At 47.3% G+C, this 14540-nt stretch overlaps 1 protein-coding gene across 2 annotated transcripts in view; it reads left to right on the top strand.

Annotated features, from left to right (window-relative positions):
* STOX2 (storkhead box 2) overlaps positions 1-14540 on the top strand; it is a 227335-nt gene that overhangs the window by 98295 nt on the left and 114500 nt on the right. The window contains exon 1 of one of the 2 annotated variants that reach the window (XM_019422317.2): positions 12710-14487. The exons of the other annotated variant lie outside the window; for it this stretch is intronic. Coding sequence (XP_019277862.2) covers positions 14322-14487 — 166 coding nt within the window. The 5' untranslated portion in view covers positions 12710-14321. Of the gene's footprint in view, positions 1-12709; positions 14488-14540 lie in introns of those variants that run through there. 2 annotated transcript variants of the gene reach the window in all.

Below are 14540 nucleotides of genomic sequence, written 5' to 3' on the forward strand. Positions count from 1 at the left end.
CTAATGAATGGGCAGGCACTATTCTAGGCTCTTGATGTGTATCTCACTGAATCCTCTGAATAACCCCATGAGAATGGCGCCTTTGTTTCCCCCGCACATTACAGAGGAAGAGCTGAGGAAAAACAGTCACCCGGCTGGGAAGCGGAGATACCGGGATTTGGACACTGACATATGAATTCCAGAAAGTTCCTTGTTGCTCCTAAACCATGCTGCCTTGGCAAAATCCTTGCAGGGAAATCCTTGCCCTGGCAAAATTCCAGAGAGGGGATCCGGGGAACCACATGCCCCCAAGATGGCTCAGCCTCTCCCCTCCATTCTCGTGTCTCAGCAACCTTCAGCTGCACACCACGGGGACCCATTGTCCCGATTTCCTGGGTACAGTCCAGTGCTGCGTTCTTGAACTCGCATCATGTATGAACTCTGACAAGTGCACAGACTCCCTTTCTCTTAAGCTTTTATGTTTTGGTGGCTGGGGTTGTGGTGGGGGTTACAGCAATCTGTAATGACATGTGGAAGCCCACTGGATATTCTTCTCATAATTGATGCATACATAGGGCGAATTTGGCCTCTCACCCCAAGCAGTTATTTTTCACTCATTACAGGGTCTAAATTTAAAAGATCACACTTGGAGAGCCACCAGTTCATTAGCATATGGGTGATGACTCCGGAGACATTTATTTGTTAATACCAAACATGGATGGGTTCCCTTATGCCTAAAACTTACATAATGTAGGTTTAAAATTGTATAATGGGTCTGGAAAATTCCGTAGAAGGCTTGCTTCCAAGGACTTGGAGATGTTTAAAACACAGTGTCTGGAGCTAGGAAGCAAGATCAGATATCCTCTGGAAATAAGTCCTTGAGATTTTGGAAGAAAACTGTGTCGCAAAACTGTGACCCTTTCTTATCTCTGGGCTCAATATTCTCTTTCCTTCATTGCCTTCGGTCTCTTTCTGGTGCTTCGAATTTGGGTTCGGCCTTTTCCCACTTCTGGGGTATTTTCTCTCCTTTCTTTTGAGAAGCCACCTTGATAGACAGGTGAAGTTTCCTGACTGGCACAGAGATGTGTCCACACGAAGCCCGAATGTAGGCTGAGGCCAGGGTTCGACCGTCGCACGTAGTCTCGTTTGTGTGCCAAAGCACGTTCCACGTGTAAAATGTTAGGAAATGTGGCATTCTGTCCCTGTCCTCTGCTGCCAGTCTCCCCAACTTGGTGGCCCAGAGGGAGCCACCACTGGTGTCTTAACACAGCCCCTCATTCTCTGTGGGAAGCGGGAGAGAGCCAGGGAGGAAAATCCGGGAATGCTGGGTTCACGTTCCCTTCTCGAGGAGCATTTGCCATCACGTGCCAGTCACCTGAGCCAGTTGCCATTATGTTTTTTGGTAAATGGGGTCATAGCAGAGCCGATTCAATCTATGTCTTGGCCCAAACTAAACTTTTGCTACAGGCCTTCGGATCCTCACCATTTTAGTCAGAGGACGGAGAAGAGCAGAGAGAGACACCCAAAGTATTACTATTTTACATTTACAAATAACTGACCATCCTGGAGACTCTATTTGTCCCCCCGCTTTAGATTTATTTATTTATGGGCTCTTATAGAGCACAACTTACATTTTTTGACTGACCTTCCTGAAAGTAGGGTGACCAGATGTCCCTGTTGGCCCAGGAGGGCATTGGTTTAAGTGTTTTGTCCTAGTCTAATTAATAGCGTCCCTTTTACTTTAAAAAGTGTCCTAATGGAATAATAAATAATACGGTAACTCTAATGAAAGCGGCTGCAAATGATTTTTAGGTTATAACTAATCCTTTGTGTTTGAACTAGAGGGTCCACAGCACCTTTAAAATACCAAACGAAGAATCATAGGAAGATTGAAGATTTTTATCCATAAGCCCAATTACTTCAACTCGAAACAATATTTCAAGCGGACTTAGCAGAATGTATTAAATAATCGCATCTGTGTGTTTTTCACTCTATATTAGGGTTGAAAATGTTGTTAGTCGTCATTACGTGCTATTACCTAGAAGTCCTATATTTTGCTATAAGTTGAAGTAGTTATTCTTAAATAGAGTCTGGAATTTCCATAATCTGGGACCTTTTTTTTTTTTTTTTCCCTTTTCCAATTTTTGTAATTTGATAGAATAGGAAACTATTGGGGCTTTGCTTCTTTTTTGATATATGATTTTAATTGTTCACGTATAACATTTCCTTAAATTACAGGAAGCCACATGTTGGAAAAAAGATCCATCCGTTACAATCCATCTGTGGTACAGTGTGGGTTTTCACTGGCTTGGGAAACGGGTCTGTGGTGACCTGTAAACAGAACTGAGAAAAGAAAACTTTCAAGATTGATTAGTCTGAAGGAGGCGTGTGGATTTAACTCTAAATCTCATGCACCATCTGTACAAACCAGCCGAGGGAGTCATTTGAGTCATCTGAAGAAATTCGTCTTCTGTTTTACATGCACATCTATTCATAAAAACTTATTAATAAGATTACGAATTTGGGGGCCGTTCTGGCAGTATAAAAATGTGTATGAACTTCATTCATACTACGGAACAGCAGTTAAGAGATAACCCTTGCAAGTGCTCCCATCGGTCATTCCAGAGGCAGAGGCGGAGCGGGGGGGGGGGGGGGGGGGGGGGCAGGGGAAATCCTGGACAGGAGCAGAATCCCGGTTCTTCAACCTCTGTACGACATTGGGCAAGTCACTTACTGCCTTTGGGCCTTCATTTTTGCATCTTTAACGATGATAACTCCTGCCTTGCTCGCCTCTGACCTTGGACACTCCATAAACTGTCAAGTCCTGTGCAAACATAAGGCAGCATTTACTATCCCTTAGCGGTAAAACGGATCTGGGGGAAAACGACGTAGATATGGCAGCGGTTCCTTTACGACCAAAATCCACTTTATGTATCCATGGCATTTGTTGCATTTCTGCTAGGACTGCAGCACTGAAGAGGGTCTAAAATTAGCACAGCACGGCACACATTTATTGAGGGCCTACTTCTGGAAAGGCACGAGGCATCACTGATGAGTAGAGTGAGGCTGTCCCTGGCTACCCCATTTTAAATCGCAAACCAGCAGCCTCAGTGTTTGTCCCTGGCTTTATTTTCTCGCATCACACACATCACTATTTCACGTTCTCTATAACTTGCTGCTCTCTTTGTTTATTGTTATCTCTTCCCATTAGGGTGCAGGCTCCTTAGTGACAGAACGTTTTGTTCTTACTGCGGTTATTTTGTTATCCCAGAACTTCTAGCCTTTATGAGCACAGAGCAGGTGCTCAGAGCACATGGGTTCAGCGCACAAAACGGTCCTTGGTCTCAAGGGGCAAACAAGCCAGGGAAGCAGTGGGAATCTCTGTGCCATATTACGTTGTGTTACAATGTGGTGAGGGCCGTAATCGGAGCAAAACAAGGGCTTCTCACGCTGCAGGAGAACAGAAGGGCTGAGGGAGGGAGAAGGTGGAAAGCTTGTCAGAGGACTGACCGCAGTTGGAATCTGGAAGGATGAGTGAGAGGTTTTAGGAGGATAGAGGGACCACAGGCATCTCCGGGAAACAGGACGGCTTCCAAGAAGGCCAGGAGACGGAAAGGACGTTGATGAGGAGTAGGAATAGTTGAGCTTGTTGGGCACACCGCAGTGAGAGCCCACGGTGATTTACTGGAGCATCAGGAGAAAACGTGAGGACTGGTATTCCTGTTGGTCTCCTAAGTAAAAAGTGCAACAGAAATGAAGACTTACAGATCGATGCCAGGACCTGTCCTGGGTGAGTGTGTCACCGGGTTGGAAATACATGGTGGAGAGGCCATTTCTGTGTGGCCCCGTGTGTTTAACTTTTAGGATATTACTCTCTGTTGCAGATTATTTGCGCTCAGAAAGTGGGTTTACAGCTCCCATGATCTTCAGATCTTGTCACGGGATGAGGAGTAACCGTGAAAATAATTGCTACCCCGGCCAAGCCCACTGGTCACCTCGTGGCAGGGCGCTTCAAGGAATTGGTCAACACAAAGCTACAGTATTTTTCGTTATAAAATGATGGGAGGTAACAATCTTGCTGACCTTTTCTGAGGACGAGGTTGGTACCACTCACAATAATCTGAGGAAGCCACCGATACTGTGATTTTTAGCTGGTCGTCTGTGGTTAGTCAAGTATGACACTATGTCGGGTTGTGACTGATGTCCGGTGGCCCAGTGGAGAACTCAGTCTACCTACTGAAGCTGGGCAGTGGGAATAGACATTCCTCACTCTCACGTGCACAGGGTAGCCCTGAACATGTCTGAGGATAAATGGAAAGATTTCCTTAATGAATCGTTGATATTATCATTTGCGCCAGTCAGGCAACTTTCTATTCTTTTCCCTCTCAATCTATATAGAGGCGAGGTGACTCGAGATTTTTCATTCACTCAACTCACTCAGATTGTTTCCTTCGGAGGCTTGTTGGATTTCATGGAGAGAACTCAGTCTCGGTCTGTTTGGATCTCAGAAAAGTATTAGGCCTTTCTAGAGGATGCCTGTTCTCTGTGAGAGCGTGCCTAGCTGCCCCTGGCTTTGTAAAAGGCCATATTTTGGTGCTATCTTTAATGACTCGAAGGCTTGTGAGCATAGCTTTAGGGTCTTTACGTGAATGAATACAGCCGCGCCATGTGCTAATTTGCAAAGACCGATCTTCAGTATAAGGAGGATTGTCAAAGAGGTGGTCACGAAGCTGGACAGAGGGACTACGCACCAAGGTTAAGGTGAACTGGATTCTTTCGCTCAGCTGACCACCCAGGTGAACTCTTCTGATTTTACGGGAAATATTTGAAGCATTTTGAAGAGAGACTTGAAAGCTTGACACAGGATCCTCATGGGTACTTTTCCCAAGACGAGGGCAGTATATCTTACTAAATATGTGGCATATTCAGAGTAAAAACCGGCCACGAGGTTTACCTCAGGTGACAAACCTTGTTGAACAGAAGTCAGCCGCTTCATGGTCAGTGTCAAAATCTTATCGCAGAAGATGGTTAAACGGTTTTATGCTTTCCAACTGCATTCATGTGTGATTTGGGGCTTCTCCATGCCAGTTAATATAAAGACTGAAGTATGTAATCTTTTTATTACTATGTAGTCTGATTTTTGCCTTAAACTCTTTAATATTGAACCAAATTACTGATGATCAGTTTCCATTTTTAATTGAAAAACTGGTTTTGGAGTGTGTATTTAGACAAATTAGGCATACGATTATATATGTCTTAATTTTTGACATTTAAATTTATAATGTAGTCTTATTTCATTGAAGATTTTAGGTTACTCTTTACCTTTGGCAAGTTAACACTGATTTTCCATGCATGGCCAGCTGCTCTGTCCTCATTGCCTTGACTCAGGCCTTTGGGAGGTAGGAAGGCAGTGGAGACACAAGAACGTGGCGATGATTGGGTGGAGTGAGGGGCATGGGATGGATGGGAGGGAGCCGTGGAAGAGAGAAGCACGGGCTGCCTCATCCCCATGTTCTTGCTGTATGGCACAGGATGGCCAGAGTGTCATTCACGTATGGAAACGTGTGCCGGAAAGCCAGAGGCCAGGAGAAGGGGGATAACAGTGACTCGTTTTGTGTAACGAGCAGCTCGAGTTTGATTGTCCATGGAGGATCTGGGGAACATACTCAGTTGGGGGAATAGGGATTTGGAGATCAGGGGAGAGGTCAGATGGTGAGAGTTTGGGGAAAGCAGTCACTTACAGGGGTCAACACTAAGCGGAGGGTGTTGTTGAGTTCGGCTAGGGAGACTGAGAAGGGGAAGGAGGAGTGACTAGGGACGGATTCCAGAAAACGCCAGCGTTCCGTGGGCAGGGGAGAACTGAGAGGTGGGAGGAGAGCCAGTGGAGAGGGACAGCAAAACAGACAAAGGAGAGACACATTTTAAGAGGAGAGAGTGGGCACCAGTGCAAACAAGAACCCAGATAAGGACCACAGTCGTCAAAGGATTTTGCAAGGGCGAGCTTGTCAGTTACGTCAGCAAGAAGAAAAATGTGTGTGTATCATATTTAGGAGTTATGTAGTATTGGAAAGTATGGGAATAAGGGCCAAAATATGTAGCATAAACAATAAGTGCCGCAAAGTTCAAGAAAGGGGGGGACCCAGAAGTAAAATGACTCCCCGCTTCTGTGTGCGGAATCACCAGTCCGTTAAACCTTGGAGGTACCCGCGATGCTCTCCCCTTGGCCTGCCCTCCTCGCCCATCGTCTCCTACATCAGCCGTGTAGGTCTGCAGGTTCTAACCTGGCGGTGTCTCCTATCCACACTCCTCCATGCTTCCAGGGAGAACTCAAATGCCAACTCGCATCGTGTCAACCACACTATTGCAATAGCTCCCCAGCTGGCCTTCTGGGGTGGGTGTCCTTCTTTTCCAGATAATGTCCCACTCTACGGCTGGGCTAATAAAAAAAAGAAAACAAAACACAGCATTTAAGAAAGTATAATTCATTTACCATAAATTCACCAGTTTTTAAAAAAATTTTTTTACATTTATTTATTTTTGAGAGACAGAGAGCGAACGGGGGAGGGGCAGAGAGAGGAGGAGACACAGAATCCAAAGCAGGCTCCAGGCTCCGAGCTGTCGGCACAGAGCCCGACGCGGGGCTCGAACTCACGAACTGTGAGATCACGAACTGAGCCCAAGTCGGACGCTCAACCGACTGAGCCATCCAGGCGCCCCTCACCAGTTTTTAAGCGTTGGGTGTGTTTTGATACATCTGTGCAATTGTGCAGCCGTGGCCACAGTTCGGTTTAACAGTATTTTCATCGTTCCAAAAAGCTTCCCCCTGCCTATTTGCAGCCAGTTTCCGCTGGATTAAATTTATAACCACTCAGTTATGTCTCTCCTTTGCTTGGTAGTCACTGTGCCCCCATTCCTTGTGAGTTATGCACAGCCTAATCGGCCTAAGTCTCAAGCCCTCCCTGCACTCACTGCCCCAACATACGTTTCCACCCCTGTCTCTTACGATTCCCTGTATCTCCCTGCCTTTCAGCTGGACAAGACTATTAGCTGCCGCTGTTGACATCTGACCATAATGTCATTGATCGGGCTACTTTTGCCAGCTGGCAGACACATGGAGTGTTAGAATGGAGTGTTTGTTAATTGTATATATTTATGTATGTATTTATTTATTTATTCATGGCAAACACTTCAGTGTCTGCAAACTTAGAAGAAATTTAAAAATTGTTTCCTCTCCCTCTCTACAAACTCCAGTGCAGCCTCGAAGGGCCCATTTTCCACTCCGATGTCGGTGGCACGTGACCCTGCCCGTTTACCTTTGAGCTTGTTCTGTGCCCGTGGCCTACCTGAACTTAGCCTGCGTTTTCAAAGCTGATAAAGGAGAAGATGTGTGCGGCCGGCGTGTGCGGGTATAAAGACCAACTGGCAACGGCACGGCCTCACACAAAGCCACTTCTTGCCTGTGGCTTTTGTTCCACGCAGTCTCTTCTTTTTATCTTTAAACGTTTGACAAAACGTACATTTTAGTTAATTTTGAGTTCAGTGGCAACAAGTGGATTCCTCTTGTTGGGCAGACCACCACCATCTACCTGGAACGCTATACTCACTGATCACCAACTCCTCCTCCCCACCCTACCTAGGCCCTGATGACCATGATTGTTCTTTCTATGGCCGCGGGTTTGTCTACGCTAGGTACCTCATTTAAGTGGGACCACACAGCTTTTGTCCTTTTGTGTCTGGCGTCTTTTTCGCTTCGCTTGGTGTCTTCAAGCTTCATCGTCCACGTTGTGACCTGTGTCAGAATTGCCTTCCTCTTTAAGGCTGTGCCATTGTATGGACAGACCACATTCCGTTTGTCCTTTTGTTGGTGGACCCTTGGGTTGTTTCCACCTTGTCTGGACTCTGTTCTTGACCCCAGGAATTTCTCCATTTTAATCAAGGTGTGCTGGGCACCACTGAATGCCCCGGCTCCCGAGTATGCGGTAGCTGGGCTGGGTGCTGTTTTCTTCTTTTGTTCTAAAACCGGTCTGTGGATGCTATATATTTCCACTGTGCAACTCAGCAGCACCCATCAGGGTCAGTGAGCTAGCTGGTAGCATCCTTGACCCCCGCTGGAATTCAGCGTCTTTTGTAAATTTGATACAAAGCAGGGTTTAGAGAACAAAGGGATCTAGAAGGGACCCAGGTTTTAAAAATGCTTTCCCCCTCTCAGTGATCAATACTAATAAGAAAATTGGTTCTCTTTTACTGATGCCTTCTACTTGTCAGCAGTGAACTGGGACATTTGTGTATTTACCTCCGATTCTTGCTGCAACCCTTTAAGAGAAATCTTACTACCATCACAATAGAAAAACAAATGGAACCCAAAGATGAACTTCTCCCGGGCCCCCAACAAAGATATGGATATAGTACCTTGGACATCACCATGCCTCCCTGCTCTCTGTTTCTCTGCCTGCGATTAGTCTGGTCTGGAGGTGGGCATCACAATTATGCCAGTTTACTCCAGCAACAGTCCTCCAGATCTCAGGCCCTCTTGAGTTACTTCTCTTTGGTGAATCCCTCTGTCCCCAAACATTGCTGTCTTTAAAGGGAGCATTCATTGACAACCGTGACTCATTATGGCCCTGTTAGGAGTAAATGACAGGTGACTAAGTGGAGAATAAGAGAAATTCAGCTTAGATTTTGATAGCAGTGGAAAGAACAATATATACATGCATTCTCCTTATTCTTCAGAGCTCTCCTACCCATGTTTCCCCCTATGGATTTATCACTTCCCAGGGTGTTTCAGCCACCACCTGTCTAGCATCTTTTAAGAAAGACCGTAAGTACTGGAGCTTTCTGTTAAAATTGTTAACTAGCAGTTTGGGTCCTGGATGAGGGAAGACAAGATGTGGATAGACTTGCCCTGGGGACAGAGCCTTGGTCAGCTACCTTAGCCAGCTGCCTTCTGGAGGCCAGCATATCCCAGGCCCTACAGACGTGCGAACATATATACATATGAACACACGCGTGTAGATTCGTGTCCCAAAAGAGACTCCTCCGGTTTTCCATTTCACAAGCCTCTGAAAAAGCCCTAGTCCTTCAAGGGCATGCTCTTTTCCAGACTCACGTCTAGCTTTGGTCCCCCACCTGCCCAACTTCAAGGTGTGCATTTATGTCTCTCTTTTTTTTACTAATCAGCTCATTTGTCAAATTAACCTATTAATCTCATCTGCAAATCATGTTTCAAGAAGAAGCAGAAAGATAAATTATTCTCAGACTCAGAATTCTCATTTTTATTTAACAGGTATTTTAATCACAATATTCGATGCCTCTATCACAGAACATACATAAATACGAGAATGCCTATTTCCTTTCTGCGCATTTAGGTCGCTTACTGTACTATAGTCGCACTTGGGCGGAGAAATGAGGCCACAGGGAACTTTGGTTGCAGTTTCAATGGAATGTCCCCTGGATATTCTAGTTTGGGGAGTCTAATATGCCATTGGAAATTGCCAGTGTCCTATCAGCGGGCGTCCCTGCATCCCAGAGTATTGTGAGCCTAGGAGGTCCTGGATTGAAATTCCTCTTCTAGGTGACAGGGTCAAGGCTCGGACCTGTTACCACTTACGTTTATGCTTGTGTTCATTTTTCACTCATATCAACGATTTCTTTACTCCAGAGATTTTTCTCCCTGATCTATTATGACATGTTCAGTCTGTAGTCAGGGTGGGCTTTCTAATGTCTGAGGGGGGCTTTCTGTGCACGGCAAAGATCATTTACAGATATTTAGGTCTTTCGTTAATGCTCAGTATACGAGAGATACAAATTCAAAAAATCAAATTTTCTTTTACAAGAGATACAAATGGAAAAAATAAAAATGCCCTTAAGTTTTTAGGTTCAGTTTACTGTTTGTAAATTTCAAATGATAAAATAAAGTAAAAATGATCACTCTTGGGGGAATGTTGAAAAAATATTTGATTAATTCAAGTTAAAGACTATAAAGTCCCTTTACTCAACAATTAGTTCCATTCAGAAATACGGTTTAGTCCACTCCCTTAAAAATTTAAATCGCATTTATAAATTTGGTGTATTTAACTTTTAAAAAAGCACTTATTACGTCTGACTGGGAAGGCTTCAAACCAGATCTTCCAGAATACTCAGTCAGGCTTCATTAGTCATCAAATACATGCCAGGCATTACTAGCCACTGGAGATACAACTCTGAATAGAACAACAATGAACAGCGATGAGTAAAACAGAAAAATCCCTTGCCTTCATGGAGTTTACATTCTTAAAACTCTTAAGTTCATTAAACTCTTAGAAACCTAAAAAACCAGAGTTTTAAGTGAGAATTTCAAAGTCAAATTTCTTACACTTTTCCACTTAGAATCAGAAGTCTAAGATCAATTACACATTCGAGTTAGAATCACAAAGCAAACGTGTATCTAATTATCAGCGTCTATAAGCTCATATGTAAATACCAAATGTACAAATTATGCTGGAGCCTGATTTTAAACATTACACCGTAAAATTGATTTGCTTTATCATTTTTCCATTGAATTCTAAACTTGCCTAGTACTGAATACTGGGTTATGCAACTGAACTTCCTTGAGAGACGGTGGGTGACCCAGATACAGGACAGTCTCATTTAGGTGGAGAGACTTGGAACCAGTACTGAAGACCCACAAGTTGGGTGTGAGCGGAGTGAATGTTTGCACAGGACACACTGAGTCTCATTTTCACAGTGGCTACAGTCACAGGGGTTTCCACGTCCACTTTCTTCCGAGAGGATTGGTTTCATAACGTGTTTACGAGATTCAAGCCTTACCTTCATAACCTTTCTTGATGTTGCCACCTGATTCGGATGGATAAATTACTTAACTGTCCCTAAACTCTCCTACTCCATTTACTATCCGATTCCATTCAGCTAACCCCACCCATTTGCTCTCTGATGCTTCTGTGTCTGGCTCTTGGGCCTTGCCTCCAAGGGCACTCTGTTGGGTAGGTACACGGGACAGTACGACTCCCCTCTAAGGCCCACACTCAGAGGTGGCTGAGGGTAGCTCTCCTCCCCAAACCTCCATCACCCCACCCCATTTTTTTTTTTTTCACGTGAACAATGAATACTTTCTCAGTTTTAAGTCAAGGGCAATTCAGACTTACTCTCCAGAAAATTCCTGGCTGACCCCTCCCTTCAAACAGATTCCCTCTTCTGAGCTCCTTCTATTGAGAAATTCTAAAACTCTCGGTGCGTCTTTGCTCAAAACCCTTCAGCAGTTCACACCCCCTGGGGAATAGAATACAAAATCTTTAATACAGCCTGCAAGTCCTTGCACGATCTGGCTCTTGCCTTCCTCTATGACCTCATCACACGCGTTCCTCTTCTGCTCCAACTCCAGCCCCACTGGCCCTCCTTCACTCCTTCCAGGAGAGGCCACACTCGCTTCCTACCACAGGTCCTTTGTACGTACTGGTCCCACTTTCTGAAATACCGTGTTCCCAACTCTTTGCTTGGATGACTCCTCATTCCTTAGGTCTCAGATGAACATTTTTTTTCATAGAGGTTATTCTTCTTTCTAGAACTTAGCACACGTGGTGCATTTATCTGCTTACTACCTACACCATAAACTGTGTGGGGCCATGTGTGGTATTCAGCGCCCATGACAGGGCTGGCATATTCTAGATAGTCAATAATTATTTGCTGAATGAGTAAGTATCACATTTGCCACAGCGATCACCATTAGCCTTCAGTCAGAACTATTATAATCATTCACATCACCACTTTTGGCTCATGGGAGGTACTGAGTAATTGTACGTTGAATTGGATTGAGAGATCTAAATGTCAATATCTCATGCATTTTTATTTTATATTACCTTTATGGTTCTTTACACATTTAGTCTTCTGTAGCTTCTAACACTGTGGTCTTTCTGTTCTTAGAAGACCTCTTACAGTAAACAAGACATCTTAGCAAAATGTGCCTTCTGGGGGAGTCTCTTTTCCTAACTTTTAACAAATGTCACTAAACTGTGGCTAATTGGTTTACAGTTGTAGTAAATTTTGATTAGTGGAAATATAAGTTCCATATGATACTTAGTGATTTTATTTGTTTGCTGGCTTGTGTACTCCCATTATCCCAAGAGATAGATTAGTTACGCTGGCTCCTTAGAGGAGTTCTGGCTCTTTAGAGAGCAGCCTTAAATTACCGAATAGAGGCTCTGGTTCTAGATTATCTAATGCTTTGGCTTAAACCCCGCCCCCATATGCATAGTTCTTCAAGAACCTTGCTGCCCGCCCCCACCCCCAACAAAGAATTCAAGCCTCCGAATAGCACCAAATCATGCTAGAACCCTTGAATCTTAACCATTTAGAGCCCGCTGTTTTTCTGGTTTTGTTTGTTTGTTTGTTTGTTTTTGTGGCATCAGCCTAAGATCATAGCCCCATAACATTTCGTATCCTTGTCTCTGCATCTTGGCACCTGTGTCTACGAAACGACAACATAAAAATGATTCTGAACGTTGCATCGTCAGTAATAAAAAAGCGCGAAAATGTACAATAAAGTACACTGTCGAAAAAAAAAATCGGGTTTATTTTTGTTTAGAACACCCGAGCATTTCTGGAAACCCAAATGGGGGTATAAGCGCTTTGGAAAAAAAAAAACAAAAACAAAAACAAAAAACAAAAAACCGGCAGCCCGCACAGCGTCGTCGGGGTCCGCAGCATTGTGACCGCGCGCCTTTAACTCGGCGTGACCTCGGCGTCCCGGCCCCGCGCCTCGGCCGGGGCGGCGCATCCCCCTCCGCCCCTCCCGCGTCGCGCGCATTGTTGTCCTTTAGCGATTGGTTGCTGGACCAGAAGCAGCTGTGCAGAGCCGTGCTGTGTAAAGGACCTGAATGCAGGTTAGCGGGCTGCTGGTGACTTACACGAGGGATCCAGGGAGAGAGAGGAAGAGCCGGAGACCACCTCCACTGCGTTTCCCAGGCGGCGTGGACCAGGTGCCCCGGCGGTTGCGGCTGTCGCAGGAGCTCCCGGTGGCGCCCCCTTCTCCGGCTCTAGCTGACTCCAGGGTTGGCGCAGGTGGGCAAGACAGGGCACCTCAGATCTCCCTGTTCCCACCGAGGGGGTTCTGTCTCTTCCTGCGAGGGGGAGGGACTATCCTAAAAATATGTAAATATCCGAGCACGGACTCCGGGCTGGGGCGCCCGCCGAGGTCCCCGCGCCGCCGCAGGGTGTTTTACATGAAAATGAGAAGCCTGACAGGATCCGTGCTCTAACTTAAGGCAGCTCGGTGATTAGCATGAGACTGGGCGGCTGCCCCGCTTCCTGCCCTTCAATAGCCATTCTGCGCGCTCGCGACCGGGCGTTGGTGCCACCGTGCGGGTGTGGATCGGCAGGCTCGGCATCGCTGGCAGCCATGGCTCCAGACGCCCCCTCGGCCAGTAAGTAGGAGCATGCATGTGTAGGGGGGCACATGCGTGTCGGCGCGCGCGCGCGCGCGCACACACACACACACACACACACACACACACACACACACACGCACACCACCCTGAGCCTGGGAAGGAGGAAGATTGACGAGGCGCTGCAGTTGCGAGGAGGACTCGGGCTCTTCCTGGATTCCGCAGGAGCCCGCCTGCCGCAGCTGCTGTCTGCAGAGTCTGCTCGGATCCCTGTGCACACGCGCCCCCCATTCGAGCCTCTGTAATGAAGACTGCCTCCCGAGGACTGCAGGGGAGGCCGAGCCAGCCTGCGCCCGGGACTGCGGGCCGCGCGGCCGAAAGGCCCGGGGGGACACGACTCGGACGCTGTCATCCCCACGCCTCGCTCTGAGCCGCCGGGTGCGGAGAGGGTCTGCCGCCGCCCCTCCGACTTCCCGGGCGCCCGATCCCGGGTCAGCCCCGGAGGAGGCCTCGGCTTCCTCGTTTGTTTGGGTCTTTTGTGCCGTGGCTCACAGTTGGCTAAGCACTCCTGCGCTGAATCGGGCCATTGTCTGCGCTCCCATTGCTTTCACGCTGCAAGTCTCGGCGCCCCCACCCCGCCCGCCCCCTCCCCGCCTCCTCCGGGCCGGGGAGCCTCCTAACGTGCCTTTCCCCCCCAGGAATCTGGAAGCTATAAGCCGGGCGGATTGCAAATGAAGTGTAATGCATTGTGGGACGTGTGTAAAATCGGAGCCTTCGCCGTGGGGGTGTGTGGGGGCGTGGGGAAGGCCGGACCCGCCGCTGGCGGTGTAGACGCCGACGAGGAGGGGCTGGGAAAATGTGCGCAGAGTCCGCCAGGGTCGTGCCCGCCGTAGACGGATGAAGCAGCGCGCTGCGCCCCGGCGCTGAGGCCCCCAGGATCGGGGCGGCAGGTCGCGCTCCCCCACCATGAAGAAGACCCGGAGCACAACCTTGCGGCGAGCCTGGCCTAGCTCGGATTTCTCCGACCGGGCCTCGGACCGAATGAGGTCCCGCAGCGAGAAGGACTACCGCCTGCACAAGCGCTTCCCCGCGGCCTTCGCGCCCCAGGCTTCGCGGGGCTACATGACATCAGGTGGGTAGCCGCGTTTCTGCCCCCGGGCCGGGTCCGCGGGGCGTGCTCGGTGC

The sequence above is a fragment of the Panthera pardus genome, unplaced genomic scaffold (genome assembly GCF_024362965.1).
Source record: "Panthera pardus isolate Hobbes unplaced genomic scaffold, ASM2436296v1 HiC_scaffold_13, whole genome shotgun sequence".
NCBI classification, from domain to species: Eukaryota; Metazoa; Chordata; class Mammalia; order Carnivora; family Felidae; genus Panthera; species Panthera pardus.